The sequence below is a fragment of the Hydra vulgaris genome, chromosome 06 (genome assembly GCF_038396675.1).
Source record: "Hydra vulgaris chromosome 06, alternate assembly HydraT2T_AEP".
NCBI classification, from domain to species: domain Eukaryota; kingdom Metazoa; phylum Cnidaria; class Hydrozoa; order Anthoathecata; family Hydridae; genus Hydra; species Hydra vulgaris.
The window spans coordinates 15,353,455-15,375,694 of NC_088925.1; the positions used below are offsets into that span (position 1 = coordinate 15,353,455).

Consider the following 22,240-nt stretch of genomic DNA (forward strand, 5'->3'; position numbering starts at 1 on the left):
AATTACATTGTATTTGTTTAGTAATTTGTATTTTTACCAAGGTTTACCAAAAATTCTTAATTACCTTGTAGGACGATGAATTTTATATTCAGTTTACAAAGTCTGTGTCACATGTCTTAAAAAATAAAAGTAAAAAGAAATTCCATCATTCCAGCCTAATATATTGTATTTCCGGACCAGATTGTGTGACCAGAATGAACTAAAAGTCACTAATTCTGAATAGAATTACGGTACATCCCTAATATATACAAATATATATATATATATATATATATATATATATATATATATATATATATATATATATATATATATATATATATATATATATAATCTAAAAATTGTCACTAACAAATAAACCTATACTGTCATTTTAAAAAAAACACAACTAAAAGCCATTAAAAAGCTATTTAAAAAACTAAAACAATAAATATTAAAATTTTAGCTGTTTTTTACAAAAAATATTATGTTTTATTACCTGAATATTGCGGTAAGTGTAAAACTTGACCTAGTAAATAAAAGCATCATGAAATTGTTTTTATTATATATATATATATATATATATATATATATATATATATATATATATATATATATATATATATATATATATATATGTATATATATATATATATATACATATATATATATATATATATATATATATATATATATATATATATATATATATATATATAGATATTTTTTGATTTTTATGTATATATGTATATATTTTGAATTTATGTATATATACATATATATATATATCAATGCTTTTGTCTTCCTTTTTTATGCTGTTTCTCTAATTTAAACTCTCAAGTATCATCTTTCCTTAACTGAAGTTTGCTCATACCATATGTACATATGTAACGCACTCTCTCAAAGTTTTCTTCTTTCCATCTTTTCTTCTAAAGCTGCTACCTCTCTACATGCTAAAACCCAAATCATCTGCATCCTCATTGCTCTGTTGTATTGTTATTTCAACTTTATTGTTATTCCAACTTACAGAAAATTATTAATTTCCAATTAGAAACAGAAAAAATATTTTTGTATTATATATTTTTGTATATATTGTAAATATTTTTTCTGTTTCTGATTTTTTTTTTTCTTAAGAATTTAAATTTTAATAAATACAAAAAATAGTTATTTAATTTAATATATTTATTTTTTTTAAAGGTAATTTTACCACATCTTGCTGAGCTGCGAATAGCAGTATATGAAGAAAATGGAAAAATGATTGGTCACAGAATATTACCTGTGGATGGCTTATTACCAGGTGTGAATCCAACTTTGTTTTGATTTTTTTTGTTTTTTTGACTGCTAAAATTTGAGTTCATTTTAATTTAAATGTGAATATGTACCAAGGTATAATCCTTTGACATGTGATCGTTTAATGCGTGATCGAGTAAAACATTTTGTCAATTTTTGCTGGGCTTGTTTAGTAGCTACACTAAAGCTACAACCAAACATCCAAAAAAATTAGAATTTTCTAGAGAACATCTTTGAAATGTGGTTTTTAGAAAAGTGAGAACAACAACTAGAGCAACTGTTCATTCAGTTTTTTGCTGTCTATAGAGTACTTGCTTAATTTTTTAATTACCCAAATGCATAACTGCACACTTGTTTGTATTAAGTTTAACAGCTACTCATTTTTTTTTTTTATTTTGTTTTTCACCTCCTCAAGGCCAAGAAGGCAACTACAGATGAGGAGGCTACTTAATGGTGGTTATAACCCTCTCTCAACTCTATAACTCCGAAACACTTTGATAGCTCCATAGCTTTATGCAAATCTAATTGTAAATAATTCAGCATTATCTCTATCTTTAACCATGATAAGTAACTTTACATCATACACATTAAGTTAAAATAAAAAAGTATAAAACTCATTCCTAATTATTATAAACAAATAATTATACTTATGGAATGCTTCTTACAAAATAAATATATTTTTATGGATTAAACTATATATATATTTGAAGGAATATTGATACTATTGTTGTCAGCAAGTTATATTGTTTAATTGAAAGTATTATACTATATATATGTATTATGTTTTCTGACATGAAAGTTGTATATGCAAGTACAAATGTTATAGGAAAAGCGAAGATCTTTATAATATAAATGTATTATATGCATATATATGAGTTTGATGATTAATGAGTTTGATGATTCATGAAATCAATGAAGTTTCAAAAATGTTTCAATTAAAAATAAGTGTTTTGAATTCACTTTTTTTATGATAGAAAAATAATTTAAAGTACCTTGTATATATAATAATTTAAAGTAACCTTGCATTTGGCTCATTGTTTAAATAGTACTGTTAGTTACTTGTGTAACTAATATTTTAACATACAGACTCAATCTCTTTTTTTAGTTTCAATATAAATTACTACCTCGTTGCTATATAATTAGCTACTTTTTTAGTAAGATTTTCATGAAATTTTTTTATTAAAGCTGAGATACAGTATGAATCTAGGATAAAAATTTTGTGATTGGTTATGTGTGTCTGTGAGTAATTAGGTAATAAAATCAATAAGTGTGTAGTTATGCATTTTGTGTAATTATGTCTTATGTTATCTGTGATTGTATATTTCTGTATAGACTGTATATACTAAGTATTTCAATTAGAGAGAAATGATTTTATAATTTTAAAAAACTTACCTTATGAAGACAGCTCATGTTTAAGACTTGATAATCCTAATATTTCAAAAATTTCACCCTTATTTCTATCTAATACGCGTTAAAATCTTTCTGTTATTACAATTTTTTTTAACAAATCAGTAGTAAAGCTTTATCAATCAAAAATCATGTTTTTTTTTATGTAGAATATGTTTTTGAATAGATGTGATATCATGAGTTGAATCATATATTGCAGCGCTCGAAATGTAGAAAAAAAAAAGAGGAAAGTTTTCAGTAAATTAAAAATACCATCCCATCTAATCATTGTTGTATTAGGAGATTTAAAAAAAGGTGGATTTCATCCTGCCACATTCTGTCTCATTTCAAGCATTAGTTGATTAAGATTAATGGTGATTTTTGCAAAAGAAGTCCTAATTGATTTTATAAAAACAATTTGAGAATATTAGAGAAAGACTTAATGATAGAGTGATTTATGTTTAGTATTTTTATTTATTAGAGTCATTGATTTAAAACATTAAAAGAAAAATAAAGTGAACATTAAGTATTGCTTGACATCATAAGTAACAAACTATGCAACAGACAAAGTAATACAAGTTTATATCTATGTCAGCCTAATAAATGGAAAAGAAGTACGGAATTGATTAACAAGTATGGAAAAGAAGTATGAAGTGGTTAACATGCAGTTGTGATGAATAAAAAGAAGTATGAAGTTGGTTAACAAGTATGGAAAAGAAGTATTAAGTTGGTTAACATGCATTTGTGATGAATAAAAAGAAGTATGATTGTTGTTTAACATGTTGTTAACAACATGTTAAACAACATGTTGGTTAACAAGTACGGAAAAGAACTATGAAGTTGCAGTTGAGATGAATAAGATTATAACATTCTCAATACATGAGGGAAAAATTGTTTTAAAAAAAGTCTTACTAATTACTTTTTTGTTATTGTTGGTTTTCCTGAGAGGTCAGTATTTTTATTATTTTATTATTTTATTACATTTTGTGTTTGTTTTTTTTAATTAGGTTTTCGCCATATTAAGTTGAGAAATGAATCTTATCAACCATTGTGTCTTCCAACATTATTTGTTGATATTGTTACCAAAGACTATGTGCCTGAAAGTTTTTCAGGTTAAAATTATCTTATTATATAATAATAAAAAATATTTCCTAATATTTATATTATTCTATGCAGTTTTATTTTATTAAGTTATAATTTTATTAGTTATTTTTTATTTTATCATATAGTTTAAATTTTATGCAGTTTTATTTTTATCATAAAATTTAAATTTAAATTCAGATTTTGCAGATGCTCTATCAAATCCAATGAAATATTTATCAGAGAAAGAGAAGCGTACTCAACAGTTGGAAGCATTTGAGTTTGAAGAATCTGATTCAACATTATTACAGGTATATCATGTTGTTTATATCTTTTTTTCATAGTTTCCACAGACTGTGGAAACTCTCTGTAATATGTTTTTATAGTAAGCAATAATTGCAGCATTAAGTAACCTGATGCAGTTTTCTTATGTCAGTTTTAAAACTGTGTTAATAATAAGTTATGATTTTATTTTTAATTGTAAACTAGACACAACTTTTAATGCTTATAGTTGTATTACACAGGTGAATACACCCCAAAAAACAAAGCACCCCAAAACAATGTGGTCAGTTGTAAGTCTATAAAAATTTAATCTGCACTTTAGAACCTTATAAAAAACGTTTTATAAACATTTCAGCAACAATTAAGATAAATGGAAACAAAAGTAGCAATCAAGGACATTTTTTTTACAAATTTCTTTTGTTTTGGACTTGAGAAAATATAAAACCTCAATTTCTAGTGTTGATCTATATTGATCTGATAACAATGGGTCACCTAACTTTTTATTCCCTTAAGTAGACATCAAACTCTTTTAATGCTGCTATGAAAGATTTATGAGTCGATTTAACATCTAATATTGTAAATACATGCATTACCTACATTACATTGATGTTTTCTTTAAGGTATAAGTTAGTGAGAATACAATCATCCCAAAAGCAATTTATAATAACTATCTTCTACAAAAATCAGGTCTAAATACCAAACAGTTCAAAAATTATGACCAATTTAGTTCATGCAGTTTTATGGGGTGGTAAAAAGTGTGCTGAACATCAACATTCTAGCAAGATGTGACTTCAAAAGACTTCAAAAATCATACCAAAAAACTAAACATTCAATAACAACTAAACATATTTAATAAAAATGAATTATGTTGGGCTTTTTTTGCATAACGAATTTTAAATTGAGAAACAGTTGATGTTAAAATTTTTATTTTTATTTTTTATGTTTATTAACATTTCATTTATGCATTGATTTGCATCATATTTAAATTTAGGTTCCAACAACAAATAAAAATATCTTAAAAGTAACAGTGCAAGAACCACAAAATACAGTAAAATATGGGAGTAAAATTTCATTGCAAACAGATAGTAATCAAGGTCAAAGAGACAAATGTGTTGCTGGTAAATTTTGCAATAGTAAAATCTATAATGTTAACATTTTTTTTTAATGTTGTAATCATTTGAATTTCTAGCATATTTTCTTTGTTTTTTTGTTGTTTTTTTTGTTTATTTATTTGAATTTGCTGTTGTTGTTATTGCAAACGTAACTATAAATATTTTACTCCCAAAAAAGCTTAAAAATATTAAAAAAAAAAGTTTTTTAAATAAAAATAATAATTACAAAATTTGTTAAATAAAAATAATAGTTATAAAATTTGTTAAATAAAAATAATGCTTTTACAAATAAACATAACATTTTGTTTATTGCTATTGTGTAGTAATTATTATAATATATTGTGTAGTACTAACTGATGTAAGGGGTTTAATGTACCAGATCACAGTGTCCTGAATGTTGACACTAACTATAAATTAATGTCATCAAACACATTCAATATCATGTTTTTTTTAGGAGAATATTTAGGATAATATCAGTTTCAAATTTTAGTTACGAATAGGCTGGACAAACCAGCACACCAGGTGTAACCAGTTAAATAGTTGTTTTAGAGTTTCAAAGCTTCAAAGTTTCAACAATGTTTTTGAAAAAATTTATTTAAATATAAGTTTTTTGACCATATAGAAACAGTTATAGTAAAACCACTTTACCAAAATAAGTCACACAAAAATGATTTTTTGCAGACAGAGCAAATAAAGTCACTTTTGTGATAATATCGTTATTTAAATGTAGATAACATTATGGTACTTAGGATGGAACTTTGTAATCTCTCTGAGATTAAAAAAAAGAAACTGGATATAAAATAAAAAGTAAAAATGCTTTCCATCATCGTGGACTTTATATTGTAGAATATTAACTAGAGAGGAAGGATTAAGATTATGAAAACTTTACCTCCGTAAAATGATGACTTATAAGAAGTTGGAAAGATTAGAAAAGTCTCAAGTGTTTTAAAAAATAGGTATTTTTACAAAAACAATTATTATTAAAAAGTAATTAAGGCTTTGAAAATTCTTAACAATTTTGAATAATCCACAGGGGTTATTAAAAAATTTTAAATTTGCTAAAAATGAAATATCAACATCATTTTTGCTTTTTTTTTTTTTTTTTTTTGATATAAAATTTGATGAAGAACAATGTGTCCAAATCTTTGTTACCGTAACAGTTCTGAATTTTTCTAATTTTCTGAATGGTGAGAAAAATGCTTGCCTGGTCTCAAAGTTTGTTTTTTTTTTCATTAAAAACAGATAAGCTCTTTCTAAATAATTTCTATGTGTATATTTAAGAATAGTATAATTTTTTTATAGTATAATTACTTTCTAGCTTTATTTCAGGTTTTATACATCCAACGGTTTCATGGTTACATCTGGGTAAAAAGCCTAGTATAACAGCATTCAAGCAATTTCTATTTATTATTTTGAACATTTAAGTGAAGAAAGCGTAGTTTTATTTATTATTTTGAACATTTAAGTGAAGAAAGCGTAGTTTTATTTATTATTTTGAACATTTAAGTGAAGAAAGCGTAGTTTTATTTATTATTTTGAACATTTAAGTGAAGAAAGCGTAGTTTTATTTATTATTTTGAACATTTAAGTGAAGAAAGCGTAGTTTTATTTATTATTTTGAACATTTAAGTGAAGAAAGCGTAGTTTTATTTATTTAGTTAAAATATTGATTAAAAAGTAATAAGCGTTTTTTTCAAAGAAATTTATCTATTTTTAATTCTTATCATCATTAATAATGCATTATCTTGCCAAGACTTACAAAAAGAATGAATGTTATTGGAGTAGAAGGTTTGATAGAGGTGTTGCTAGAGTGCATCATTATTGTTGAATCTTTATTGTGCAAGCTGTTGCTTAGTAATTGGAGTTAGTTGGGCATTTAGGGCAAATGAGCCATTACTTCCCAGCCAAGCTCAAATGTTGTGTCAATTTTGTAAATAGACATTATGTCTGATGCGATTATTGGGTTTTAACACAATTGAATAATCTGATCAGGCATCTTATAGTATTCAAGCATTATTTAAATAGCAATGGCATCATCACTTCCCTTGTAGCTTTCAATTTCTAAGATGTTGAAGAGACAAGACTCTGGCAAAAATGGGCTTTTGGCAGCTCTATCCTCATTTTCAGATATTTTATATTCCCAATTGTATTTTTTCGAAATGTTGGTATCAAAATTTTTAAATCTTTTATGTTATCTAAATTTTTCTCATTGATTATAATCAGAGAGATAATAATCTGTCTTGTACTTCACAACATTATGTGTTTTCCTGTTTAGAGTTGATATTGATATTGAGATATCAATGTCAAATCCACCAGCCTAGTAAAATAAAGTCAAAAGACATGTACTTGGTCCGACTACAATTCCAAATCTTTGGAATTGGAATCAGACCAAAAATTTGGTTACTTGTTTAAATATCAAGTGATCAAATATGTTCATTTTCTTAATAGAGAAGGAAGCACTGCTCTATTTCAAACTGTTCATCTTCTTTTTGTAGTTGCTCTTTAAGTAGAACTAGTGTTTTAAACATTTTTAAAGTGTGGTATTTTTTGAGCTTCTTATTGATACTGGTCTTAATAGTTTTCTTGGTCACAATCAAGACATTGTTAAATCCAGCTAGTTACCATAGTTTGACAATCTTCCTTATAATATAAACACAAGTTATCTGACCAGTTATCTTAATAGACACCATTATCTGCGTGGTGTTCTGTCTGCACATTCCATCAACAAACCTGGAGCATCTTAAATACATTTATCCAGAAGCAACTTAACAGCCAACTTTGATGTTGATCTGTGTTGTACTAAAACATTTCTAAAACATTAAAATGGTAAAATTAAACATCTAAAAACTTTTTTTTTATTACTTGAATTTATTAAAAATGTTATTAGGTTAAAAACTTTTATTCTTGGTTTCTTCTTAAATAATATATAGTACCTAAAGTTAAATACATGCAATTACATTCACACAATTATATTTAGTTGATATTTTTAAGTTTGAGTTTAATAATAAGACAATAAAATATGTTATTGTTAATACTTATTTTATCAGTTAAAAAATTTTTGTTGTTGTTTATTTATTTTGTTGTTGTTTATTTATGGATTTATTTATTGTTCATTTGCTTCGGTTACTAAAAAAGAATTTTTTTACTGTTGTGAAGATAATAGATTTTTTTACTGTTGTGGAGATAATTAAATTGACTTAGTGATTGGTGTACATATAAACTATTTTGTATTTCTGGTTTGATATACTGTCAAAATAAATGTATTTATATATATATATATTTTGTTGTGTAACTTATTTATCTCCTAATTTTTGTAATTAGTTAGCTAGGATATAAATAAACCGCGGCCAGGTTTGATAAAATATAGCTGAGGCCGGGTTTGTGACCGCGGCTACATAAACATTTATACATCCTAAATCACCTTCTTTTTTTTTTTTAATTTATGTTTGATTTTGTATATATATACATTTATAAATATCATTATGATTTTTAAAATACAAGATGTAAATATAGTTTCGCTTTCACCCATTTTTAGGCTTTTTTGTTGAGTTGTTATATGAAAAGCCATCTTTCCCTAATTTCTCCTTTATATATATGTGTGTGTGTGTGTGTGTGTGTGTGTGTGTGTGTGTGTGTGTGTGTGTGTGTGTGTGTGTGTGTGTGTGTGTATGAGTAGATATATATATATATATATATCTGTGTGTATATATATGTGTATATATGTGTATATATATATATATATATATTGATTTACATACATGAATATATTTTTAATAAAAATCTATAGTTTAATTGATATGTTTACTTTGTCAATATTTGAATTGATACAAAACTGTGGTTGATCAATTGATCTACTTATTAGTTTATTAACATTACATTTGATGTAATAGTTGATGCAGTTTAATAGTTGATGCAGTTTAAAGCAAAAAAAATGCTTGTCTTTGTTTTTATTTTAAATTTAGTACAAAGAATTTCTGAATTAAATTCAAGTTTGAATAAAAGTTTCTAGTTATCATATAAGTTAAAAAAGTTAAATAAAAACTGAATAGTATTATGCAAGTGACAGGTATTGTCATTTGCACGTTAGAGTTCATATTTGCAAAAAAAAATGTTGTTTTATAAATACAAAAAAATGGTTTTAGAACCCATGAAACAGACTAAAAGAAAACGCTCACAATCTCAATCCTTTGGAAGACCAGAATCACCTAAACAACCAATTAGAAGGACTTTTAGCACTCCAAAATTACTGGGAGAAGACACATGTAATGGTAGTACTTAATTTTTTTTTTCCTTAATTTGTTACGTAATTTAGTTTAAGAATATATAAATATTGTATTTAATAAATAATAAATGTAAGCATAAAATTATAATATACAAAGTATTACATTTTTTCTAGCCCCGGCTATCAACCCCTGCTAAATCTGATAATTTTTCCAGGGCCCCGGTCACTTTTCAAATGTGACTAGGGCCCTGGCAAAATTGTGGAGAAATTAAAGAAAACGTCTCTTTATCAAGCTTATGTGACTTATTTCAGTTGTATAACATACACAATATATAAAATTTTATTCAGCAGATAGTTTTATGAACTTCTTTTTATACTTTGAATGTGTATTCTATTGTTTCGCAATTGAAGAGCATTTTTCTAAAAGGAATCAAATCTATTTTTTTTTAAAGTTGAGTTTAAAATTAAATCAGAGAAAATAGCTAAAGAATCAGGGAAATCCATTTTAAAATTTTTATATATATATGTATATAACTTGAAGTTTGTTTATAAAAGATAAAATTTGTGCATATATATATATATATATATATATATATATATATATATATATATATATATATATAATTGATTTTTTGACAAGAAATCAATTATATAGCTCTGATATCATTCATCGAGCACTCTTGCTGAATATATGCTCACAGCAAAATTAAACTTATATATATATATATATATATATATATATATATATATATATATATATATATATATATATATATATATATATATATATATACATAGATAGATATAGATATTTGATTTTATAGACTACCTAAAAATTACTGGTTTATCAATTAATACATTAAAGGAACACAAGGTATATACTATTTTTCTTTAATTTTAGTGTTTTTTTGTAAATAAGAATGTAAAATAAGATACAAAAATACACAAGTGTTATAATGCTTCAACATTTAATTTTTTACAATATAAATTTTTTTTTGCCATATAATGAATGTAATTTTAAAATTTTATTTTTAAAAACAATTGCATTTGTTTTTAACTTGAATTAGATTATCTTTAGCTGTACAAAAAATGGAAGTTGAAATTTGATACTGATTTTCTTCATTTGATGCAAAAACAAGCAAAAGTAACTTCTTTATTATTACAAACTTTTTTTTTGAAATATTGTAGCAGTAATATATAGTATATAATTAATGTAAGGAGTTTAAACTCCTGGCATTAATATATTTTATTTTTTTACTGCATTTCGTTTCCCCGCACCAAGGGAACAGGAAAACATCTTATTATAAGTAGGTTTCACATAAACTCTGGATAAATTTTTATAAACCCCTATCATAAGAAACCATAAAGTTTTCTAAATTAAATTAACTACTACTATTTAGGATGCTGGGGCTAGTTTTTGCAATTTATAAACACAATTTGTATACTTTATGAACTTTACAATAAGCTAGATTTTATGAATGAGGTTATTTTCATATTTTAAGCAAAACATCCAAATCAGAGGATAGTTTGACAAAACAAAAGTTTAATAATAAAAATATTTTTATACAAAAAATTAAATTATTTGCTCAACCATATAAAGTGTTTATGTGATCACTAAACTACCTATAGTTGTCTCCTTGGTGATCACTAAACTATAGTTGTCTCCTTGGTGATCACTAAACTATCTATCGTTGTCTCTTTTGTATAGTAATACCAAGTAGCTTAACAGAAGCAAATTTTGTTTTTTTTAATATTTTTAGCACCAATGGTAATTAAATTTTTTTTTGGTTTGTGACCATGGATTTAAACTAATAAAACAGTTAACTAGTACAGTGTTTTTTACTTTTGTAAAACAGTTTTATTAATTAAGGATGCAGTACCCTTAACTTTATTATTTACTATATTATATTAAATTTAGAAGTAATTTTATAAATTGCACATTTATTTGCACAATTATTTTTTAATTTACTTTTGTTTTAAATGCCTCGTAAATATAACAAACATATCTACAACACGTATCTACAACATTCATTCTAGCGCTATTCTTTTGAAAGAGTGAATGAAATTAATTCATGAAGGTATTTCTACTTGTCAAGCATCAAAAAAGTTCAATATACCAAAAAGGAATATATTAAAATGAGTTCAATGCATAGAAAATGCATTTGCGCATCAACCATGTTCACTCACAATGAGGAGCATTTATTTTCAACTAGAACTACGGTTACATATAAAAGTGGATTTCAATTAGGTAAACTTCAAATGTTACTTGTATTTTAAATCACAAAATTGTACCGCAAAAGTCTTTTAAAGCAATATTCTTGGTGATAATTGGGTCTCAAATTTTTGAAGCATTCAAACTTAACTCATAGAAGTGTATTTACCGTTAAAAAACAAAACTACAGCTATAGTTTATAGCAACAAAAAAAAAACTAAAAAATTTTATTTTGAAAACGTTAAACATGAGCTTGAATTTGAAGGTGGAATTATCATTATGTAACATTTGAAACCAATTTGGTTGATTGTATTTAAATTTCTGAATTTATATGAATCATGGTTAAAACATGGTTCAAAAATTCTCACTTTAATAGAATACTTTACAAAAAATGTATGAGAAAAGAGAAAATTTAATAATTTGATTATGGTTTGGTGACATTTAATCCTAATGCAGTATGTAGTAAGTTACAAGTGTCTTGAATCTAAAGCTTTAGGTCAGAGCCTTTTAAAAATGTTAAATGAGATGAAAAAGGAGGTGGTAATAATAAGAAGGTAGAAAATACACATAAAAATCTAAGCAAAAAACATAAGTAATTTATGGCAGTGCACAGTGGTTTGAAATAATCAAAAAACGACATTAATTCCAGATTGGCGAAAATCCGATATAAAAAGTTCTGAACATGACTGATTCCACGAAAGGTGAACCAAATTCACATTTTTTATAATGCACAGAAAATGAAATATAGTATTTTATTTTTTGTACAAAACATACTAAATTGTCATAAAATGTAGGTGCTAACGTATTATGATTTCCCTGATGTTTATTTTAATACCTGCAAGTGTGGGAAAATATAAGTTTTACTTAAATGAACACTAATCTTTTCGACTTGTGTTAATAAAAGTGTTAGATATGTTGAGTGATTATTTTCTCAAGAAATGTTTACCAACACACATGTGATATTACATGTGATAACTTTTGTTTTATTTCTTAAACCACACCTGTGAACTGTGAATAAGATATATCTATGGTAACTTTAAGACCTACTACTAATATAACCTCCAAATACTTCCTTTAAATAATATAACCTCAAAAGCTTCCGCAGGTTGAAAGAATTTACAAAAAAACTTTTTGTTGGTTTAAAAATGTGTAAATAAATGATAAAGTACAGATCGTCTTAAATGAAGTTAAAGAATAAAGATTTTATTTCTTTTGTTACTTGTGGTGTTATTAAAATGTCAGAAAATTTAAAATTTTTGGAGAAGAATATTGTTATGAAAGTTTAAGGTGCTCAAGAAAAAGAGTTAGAAAAAAAATTAGTAATATTACAAACCATGTACAAACGCAAAATGAAGGATGTTTAACACTCCAAGTATAAATTTCATAGAAAGTCAGTTTCCTGGTTTGAACATAAATTTAATTTTGAATTTAAAGAAGTTATCTGGAAACTCTGAAACATATTGGAAACGCAAGAATTAAAGAAAGGGCGGCATACATTGCCTTTTAATGACAAAGGAAAACAAGCTAAAAGAATAGCAATTTCTAATCTGGCTGAAAAAGCTGAATACAAAATATATACTCAAAATAGCAAGATATACAGCCAAATAAATGAATAATAAGAACTTAGAAAAAATTATCATGTGCATTCTACAAGATCAACAATTAGCATATGATATAAAAAAAAACATTGAAAAAGAAATTAAAAAAATGTCTCCAGAAGAGGGACTTACTTTTGTATTAAATTATGGTTTTACCGAATCTCAGTATAAGGCGATAAGATTGGAAAGTAAAGAGAAAGGTGCAGATATTTATCCGCTTCACAGCAATATTCTGGAATCTAAAAAAAAATGCAGATCAAACAATATGCACATCTCTGACAAGGAGGTAAATGTGCCAAAAGCTTCTAATAAAATCTGTTCAAAGAATAGTAGAATCACATCGACACAAATTATATCTAAAGTTACTAATAATAATAAAGAAAAAGACTCAATTGTTGTAAATTGGGCATTTGATGGAGCCAGTAATTTTTCCAAATTCAATCAAAAGTTCAATGAGTTATTTGAAAGTTTATCTGATGATTCAATTTTTTCTGTTGCAATTGTACCCTTAAGACTTCAAACATATGACTGAGATGTGTTTTGGGCAAACCCAACTCCTAATTCTGTTAGATTTTGCAGACCAATGATCTCAAAGTATGCTAAAGAAAGTAAAGAACTTATTCTCTAAACAAAATTTTTTGTTGTACAACAAATAAATGAACTTTCTGATATTATAATATGGCTGCCAAATGGAAAAGTTCTTAACATCAAAAGCTCTTTATTTTTAACAATAATCAATGGAAAAGTTTTAGCAGAAATCATTGAAACACTGTCTTATCAATTGTGTCTGATTTGCAAAGCAACACCTACTGAAATGAGTCATTGAAAACTACACAAACAAATTATTTAACACTGAGAAAGCATTTTTACTCTTTGAAATAATTCCACTTCGTTGCTGGATCCGTTTCATGGAATATCTCCTTCATTTATTGTACAAATTGGATATTAGGCAATGGCAAATAAAAGGAAAAATAAATAAAGTTTATGTAAAAGCTCGAAAAAGTCTTACACAAAAAAAAATGTTGGAAAAAATTAATTTTACACGTAGACAAACCCCATTCAGGTGACACTGGTTCATCTAATAATAGCAAAACTGCATGGCAAGTTTTTTCTGACCCAATATTGTTATCAGAAATTTTTGATATAGATATAAATCTTATTGCCCGTATAAGAACAATATTAACATGTTTGTCTTGTCAAATTCCAATTGATCCAATTTGATCAAATTTGAAAATTATTGTCTACAAATATTTTTAATTATCAATGAGAAATATTCATTGTATAAAATTCCTACTTGTGTTCATAAAGTTTTAGGTCATTGAGCTCAAATCATGGTTGAATTAATTTTACCAGTTGGAACATTTGGTGAAAATGCTGGAGAAAGTCTTCACAAATGTCATAGAAAAGATTGTATGGATCATGCAAGCAAAACCTCAAGAATTAGCAACTTAACTGATGATTTTTGTTGAGGTTTAGAAAAATCAGATCCTTTTATTTCCAGTATTATTTTGAAAAGCCGTTTAAAGTTTGTATGTAAATCAGTACTAACAGAAGAGGTGTTGCAACTTTTACTGGTTGAAAATTCCACAAGAAGTAAGGATGTTAATGAGAAGGTTTTATCTTAACTAATTGGTGTTTATCAACATTTAGATTGGGCTGATATAGAAGCAGATTGCAGTTTATCAAATAGCGAATAAATACTCAGCTATAACTATGAGGTTTACTTTTAATTTAAATAATTCGAAACTTTTATTACTAAATGATATTGGTGCTTCTGTTTTGCATGTTTTTTCTTATTCCGCAAATCCCTTTACTTGGGAAAAAAATCAATATATTTGATTTTATTTTTTAATCTTATAATTTTATTTTATGTATGTTAAGGAATATATTGAAAAATAAAATTGAAGCATGATTTTTAGCACTAAATAAAAATAACTGTCATGTTTTATGCAAAAAAGAAAAGAAAAAAAATTTAAGTAGCAACATTTTTAAATTCAAAATAGTTGTTCTTGGGCGGGACCGGGCGGCATTAAAACCTATACTGGATTAAAAGAAAAAGGGTCGAAGTTTATCCATACAAATTCAGAATTTTACAGAAACATACAGAATTTAATAAAAGTCAGATTCAAGTATGCTATTATTTCCTGGTCTAAAAGTTATCTTTCTCTGCATTTTTACGGCATGAAATGTAGTTTTATAAAATATTTTACATTAAACTCTAAAAGCCTGTTTAATGTTCTTCCAATTGATATATAATATATGGAAGTTGACAGGTGTGGTTTAAGAAATAAAAAAAAAGGTCGAAATTATTGCTTTTTCACTAAATAATTGTTCTTTAAAAAATGTCAACTTTGAGCATCTGCGGGGAAGCGTCAAGTGGTCTAAAAAAAAAAATTCTTTCAAAACATCAAAATATGACTAACTTGCAACAATCTCGCATATTCAGAACTTTTTATATTGGGTTTTTGCAAATCTGGAATTAATGCCACTTTTTGATTATTTCGAACCACTGTGCAGTGAAATAAAAACAGCATCTAAAATACAAAGCAATGTTGATTTTATAATACTAAGGAGTTGCTAAGCAATTAAAGAGTTGCTAAGCAACTAAAGAATTGCTAAGCAACTAAAGAGTTGCTAAGCAACTACAGGTTGCTAAGCAATTAAGGAGTTGCTAAGCAACTAGCGAATTGCTTGCTAGTTATATTCATTTCTATTTATCTTTTTCTCAAAAATTGAATTTATATTACTAATTGTTTTTATCTATATTTTATGCTAGGTTTAGGTTGAAAATTTAATTACTACAAAAAATTTAGTTGCATGATATTAAAGACTAATAAACAAACTGATTGATGGAGAGAACAAGTTGTTTAGTGTACATCCTGATAAGAAAATTAATTATTTAGGAAATTAAGGCAAAATTTTCCCTTTCTTCTTAAAAACTGAGGCTTACAATTTTTTTTGACTGAATTTTGTTTACTGAATTTTTTTACACAAGTTCATGTGTGTTACGTAAAGAGTTATGTTGCCAAGAATTTGTGGATCACACTCAAACCATGACATGTATAGAAAATTTATTAGTTCCTCTTTATTTCATCCGAGACATAAATTTTTTCCACTGCTTTTGTACCTGTTGAGTAGCACTATAGATGGTAAATGCTTGTACACCAGATTGTGCACGTTTTTCTCTTTCAGCATTCTTTGTGCTAATTAATGGGTAGTGACCAAATACAAAATCAACACAAGATGATTTATGGTAAGCAGCTAATTGTATTACTTGTTTAAGTACTTCATTTGCTAGCTCCTTAAATGTGTCCAGTAATGCTTTTAAGCTTTGTAAAATTGCCATAGCATCAATGAGTAGCGCGTTGTCTGTAGGAATAGTGGTCACAATAATATCATTACATTTTGATTCAATAACATTTAGTAACTTGGCTTTACATGTTTTTACAAATGACCCTGTGATTGTCAATAAAGGCATTGGATATACTCTCAATGAATATGCTAAAATTGCCTTCACATCAACTTCTTTATCTTTACCAATTAGCAATAGCTTAGTAAATAAGTCTCTGTCATTCTTTAATGTAACTAGTTAACCATTTAAAGACTTAGATTTTGTTACCTGTTTTAAGCTTGCAAATGTTTTAAAACTATTTCACTTTATTGTTGAAAATATATCAGGATCTTCACACAACAGTTTCTCTTTTACGAATGAAGTAAACTGTTTATCACCTATATCATGGGCATTTCGAAGATCAGATTCAATATCAGTGGGAGCAATAGAACCTGTTGGGTCATTCCATGCCAAGTGGTGCAAATTTTAATGAGGTCCCTCATGGACCATCTCAGATTTTATTGAAATTTTTTGATTTTGTACATATATATGTTAAAAGTATGTTTTGAAAATTTTAGATCAATATCTAATATGGTTCTTGAGAAAACGCTATTTAAGTAGTGGGCTATTTTGCATAAAATTTCACTCTACAAGAAAAAAGGGTTTTTTCATCATTTTTAACAGCCAATAACTTTTGAACAAGTTAGTTTTATACTTCAGTTATTATAAGATAGCAAGTGTGCTGTGGATACTTTGAAAAAAGAAAAAAATATTATTTCTGGCATCTTAACTTTTTCCATAATGGCGGGCTAAAGTTGATTTTTTTGTTTTAAAAATAAGTTTTTTTGTGATTTTAATCTTAAAAACTAGTTACAAAGTTAATACAAATCAAATTGCCTGCTGATCTACATGTGGTGGATAAACATTTTTAAAAAAATCAGTTGATTAAAGAGCTGCATTCAAAAGTTATAGGTCTCCAAAATGAGTCAGATCGAGATTTTCGTAAAATTGATCTGTGATGCAAAGCATCTGTTACCTAAGATGGCACTTTTTTTTTTTTATAAAATTTTTTATTCGCATCAATTAAAGACTGTTAATTAATAAAAACCAAAAAAATTAATGGGCGCTTATTTATAACCCCCAAAAGGTAGTCTCTAAAAGTCAGGTAAATTTTCCATAAAAAATTATTACTTTTTAAAAGTTTAGTTATTGTTTCATTTAATTCTCTATTACTAGTATGTCAATCTAAAAAGTACTAATAAAACCAAATAAATTGTTGTATTTTAGAACTAATTAATAATAAGTAATATGCCTGAGCTTTCTACTTGCTGTATTGGTAAAGCATTAAATGAACAGTGCTATCTATCTAATAAAAGTAAACGCTACCAAGAACTGTCTAAACTAAACCAAGAGCTTATTTCTTTGAGAAGCAAAATAAATCCCATAGATTTTATTTGTAGCTATCACGAGAAAGTTTACTTGTCGAGGTATGAGAATGAACATCGCAGGTATTGTTGTAATCCGTTGAACAAGCACGCAAAAAATGTGAAAAGTAAGTTTCAATATTTAATATCTTAATTTAATAAAAATACCTTAATAACACTAAATAAATTAAAAAAAAAATATTTAACAATTATTTCCGTTATTTTTTAGATTCTCTTAGAGTTATCAGTCTTTCATATGCCAAAGATTTTGGTTTAATACCTGGTCAAAAAATTTGCACTAGTTGCAGAAAAGTTCTGAATTGCAAACATAATACAAAAGAAAATGAACTCCAAGAAAAAGAAATTTATGTTGACAACCATACATTAAAAGAAGGTCTTAATTCAAGTATTGCAAGTTTTGGATGCTCACCTCTAAAACTTGTTTCAAAAAAAGATAGAGTTGTATATGGAAAGCGTAAAATTGATAGCGTAAGAGCTCATACACAAAAGGCTGTTGCCAGTGTGCTAGGTTTAGAAATAGCTGCACTTTGTGGAATTGAATCACCCTCAAAAAAATGTTTGAAAAAAACAAACACAGATTTAGACAATATTATGACTCAAATTAAGTCAAAATTTGAAAAAACATTGTCAAATTCTGAAAAAATCACACTTCTTACACTCACTCCAGACAGTTGGTCAATAGAGAAAACTCAGAAGTTTTTTTTTACTTCAAAAAGATCTGTAGTACAAGCCAGAAAATTAAGTAAAAAAAGTGGAATACTATCAAAACCTTCTCCAAAATCGGGTAGAAAACTAAGCGAAGATGTAATTGCAGAGGTTGTTCATTTCTACAAATGCGATGAATATTCAAGGGTTTGTCCAGGAAAAAAAGAGTTTGTTTCAGTTAAAGTAGATAGTAAAAAGCAACATATCCAAAAGCGCCTTCTACTAGTCAATATGAAAGAGCTACATATTGAGTTTAAAAAGAAATATAATTATCTTAAAGTTGGATTTTCAAAATTTTGTGAGCTAAGGCCCAAGTGGTGCATTCCTGTGGGTGGTGCTTCTGGTCTGCATGCAGTTTGTGTTTGCCAGTACCATCAAAATGTAAAGCTCTTTGTACAGAAAATTCCTGGAATTTCTGATTACAAAATCTTATTAAAATTAATGGTTTGTAGCATTGAAAATAAAGATTGTATGCTGCATAGCTGCGATAAATGTCCTGCTAAAAAGGTTTTGTTAGACTACATTGGCACTTTGTTTACAGAAAAAGAAATTAGTGAAGTTAACTTTTATCAATGGCAAAAATCAAATTACCAATGTACTTTAGTACCAGCAACTCTACCTTTAGATGAATTTATTGAAATGGTTTATGAACAGTTAGATAGTTTACGAGTGCATCATTTTATATCAAAAAGTCAAGCCATCTACTACCAACATTTGAAAACTAATTTAAAAGAAAATCAAGCTTTGGTTCTTCTTGACTTTGCAGAAAACTATAGTTTTCTAATACAGGATGCAGTGCAAGGTTTTCACTGGAATAACAGCCAAGCAACTGTGCACCCCTTTGTTGCGTATTTTATAAAAGATGAAAAACTTGATAGTCAAAGTTATTGTGTTATATCAGATCATCTGAAACATGGAACAGATGCTGTTCATTGCTTTATCGGTAATGTTATTGATAAACTTAAACAATTACAAACATTTGAACACATTATCTATTTTAGTGATGGAGCTGCATCACAATATAAAAATTACAAAAATCTTATCAACTTATGCTACCATAAACACGATTTTGACATGACTGCAGAGTGGCACTTTTTTGCAACATCGCATGGTAAAAGCCCTTGTGATGGTGTTGGTGGAACAGTGAAACGTCTTGTTGCACGAGTCAGTCTACAATCACTAAACGATCCTATTGACACACCAAGCAAAATGTACAGCTGGTGTGTTCAACACGTCAAAGGAATAAATTTTTTTTTTGTTGACAAAGTTTCAATAGAAACACATACTACAAACTTCAATTTGGAAAAGAGATATCGTTCTTGTTCGACAATACCTGGGACACGAAACCACCACAGTTTTATCCCAATGTCACTTACCTCAATAAAAATAAGAAGAGTCTCATTTGATATTATTTGCACTAATGTGGATTTTTCTACTTGCAGAATTTATTTTAATAAAATTTCCAGTTACTCACCAGGAGAATATGTGGCCTGCGTTTACGATGCTCAATGGTATTTAGGAAATATTCTTAGTATTTCAGAAGAGCATCAAGATCTTAATATGAAATTCATGAAAAAGTCTTTATGTAACAAGTTTACGTGGCCATGCAGAGATGATATTTGTTGGGTACCTCTAATGCATATTTTATGTAAAGTGCAATCTCTTAAAGTCCAGTCAAACAGTGGAAGATTTTATAGTATTGACTTAAAAGAAATCAATGAGATTATTTTATTATTTGAGAAATTTAACTTTTTGTAAATTTTATTATTTTTGTTTATTTTCTTAAAAACATTTTGTATGTTTTTCATTAAAAAAATTATTGTATTATAAAGAGGGGAGGGGACAGAGGGGAGGGGACTTTATCTATTGGGATTTAAAAGTTCTTTATCTAAAGGGATTAAAAGGCTTTAAGCATTGATATTTTTTAATTGATATTTCATAATAAATAACATTATATAATTCAATGCATTTATTTATTATGTCAATTTCAGAATTTTATGGAAAATTTACCTGACTTTTAGAGACTACCTTTTGGGGGTTATAAATAAGCGCCCATTAATTTTTTCGGTTTTTATTAATTAACAGTCTTTAATTGATGCGTATAAAAAATTTTATAAAAAAAAAAAAGTGCCATCTTAGGTAACAGATGCTTTGCATCACAGATCAATTTTACGAAAATCTCGATCTGACTCATTTTGGAGACCTATAACTTTTGAATGCAGCTCTTTAATCAACTGATTTTTTTAAAAATGTTTATCCACCACATGTAGATCAGCAGGCAATTTGATTTGTATTAACTTTGTAACTAGTTTTTAAGATTAAAATCACAAAAAAACTTATTTTTAAAACAAAAAAATCAACTTTAGCCCGCCATTATGGAAAAAGTTAAGATGCCAGAAATAATATTTTTTTCTTTTTTCAAAGTATCCACAGCACACTTGCTATCTTATAATAACTGAAGTATAAAACTAACTTGTTCAAAAGTTATTGGCTGTTAAAAATGATGAAAAAACCCTTTTTTCTTGTAGAGTGAAATTTTATGCAAAATAGCCCACTACTTAAATAGCGTTTTCTCAAGAACCATATTAGATATTGATCTAAAATTTTCAAAACATGCTTTTAACATATATATGTACAAAATCAAAAAATTTCAATAAAATCTGAGATGGTCCATGAGGGACCTCATTAAAATTTGCACCACTTGGCATGGAATGACCCTGTTGAGATATTGAGTAGTTCTTTGCTTTCAATAGTAAATGGATTTATCATTGCATCAATGGTATTCATCACATTTTGGACATTATTCTCATCTTTTAGTATTCTAAGCTGATCAAGGTCTTTTCCGTACCTAAAGAATTGATTCAATTGACAACTACTTATCTTAATTTATTATTTGTAACGTATATACAGAATACGGAAAATATGATTATATAAAATATCTTCCAATACCATGATTTTAAGAAAACTTTTAACTTTAAAAACTCTAAAACGGTAACAGATATAAATTTAGGGTTTAGGGATAATGGGTGGAATAATGATACTAAATTATTAATTAAATTTTTTTTTTAATGCTATTTTTAATTTTTCGTAAGATCAAGAATAGTTAATCAGAGTATTTTTTTTCTTTTTTGAATCTTGAATCTTATTATAAGCACTTGTTTCACATCTTAAACAAAGTTTAAGAATCATATAAAATGAATATTCCCTAGGGCTAATTAACTTTTAATTGTTAATTGGGGTAACCTATTTGGTTTCTTAGAGAAAAAATATAATAAAATAAAACTGATCCAAAAATATTTTTCTGCTAATCATATAATTTTCGTAATCACCTACTGTATCAAGAATTATACAATGTCATATAAAAAAAACTTTAATTTTTGCAATAAAATTTAGAAGATTTAATGCTTGAACAATTATTTTATAGTTTTATCGAAAAAAATATATTATTTTTTTGCCATAAAAAAAAGTAAGTACATTTTTACAAGAAAGTGATTGAATCTGAATCTATAATACTGCTATTTTGTTTTTTGACTGTACTATTTGCTATTGACTCAATAACTGACCCACTATTGATATTTGAATGATAAACTATCTCACT

At 26.6% G+C, this 22,240-nt stretch overlaps 2 protein-coding genes across 4 annotated transcripts in view; both read left to right on the forward strand.

Moving 5' to 3' along the window:
• Positions 1-22,240, forward strand: part of plcbh1 (phospholipase C, beta H1) — a 90,023-nt gene that overhangs the window by 57,533 nt on the left and 10,250 nt on the right. For 2 of the 3 annotated variants that reach the window (XM_065799327.1, XM_065799329.1), the window contains exons 21-27: positions 1,177-1,276; positions 3,663-3,767; positions 3,937-4,046; positions 5,009-5,135; positions 9,272-9,397; positions 10,176-10,225; positions 10,430-10,495. In XM_065799327.1, the coding sequence (XP_065655399.1) occupies positions 1,177-1,276; positions 3,663-3,767; positions 3,937-4,046; positions 5,009-5,135; positions 9,272-9,397; positions 10,176-10,225; positions 10,430-10,495 (684 nt within the window). The remainder of the gene's footprint in view (positions 1-1,176; positions 1,277-3,662; positions 3,768-3,936; positions 4,047-5,008; positions 5,136-9,271; positions 9,398-10,175; positions 10,226-10,429; positions 10,496-22,240) is intronic. The other variant, XM_065799328.1, reaches the window with a different exon arrangement.
• LOC136081668 (uncharacterized) lies at positions 17,727-20,433 on the forward strand. The gene is made up of 2 exons (XM_065799330.1): positions 17,727-18,044; positions 18,146-20,433. The coding sequence occupies exons 1-2, from the start codon at positions 17,801-17,803 to the stop codon at positions 20,398-20,400; spliced, it is 2,499 nt and encodes an 832-aa protein (XP_065655402.1). The 5' UTR covers positions 17,727-17,800; the 3' UTR covers positions 20,401-20,433.

Coding starts and splice junctions, on each gene's coding strand:
- LOC136081668 (XM_065799330.1), top strand. CDS start 17,801: ATGCCTGAGCTTTCTACTTGCTGTATTGGTAAAGCATTAAATGAACAG. Junction 18,045..18,145: donor GCACGCAAAAAATGTGAAAA/GTAAGTTTCAAT, acceptor GTTATTTTTTAG/ATTCTCTTAGAGTTATCAGT.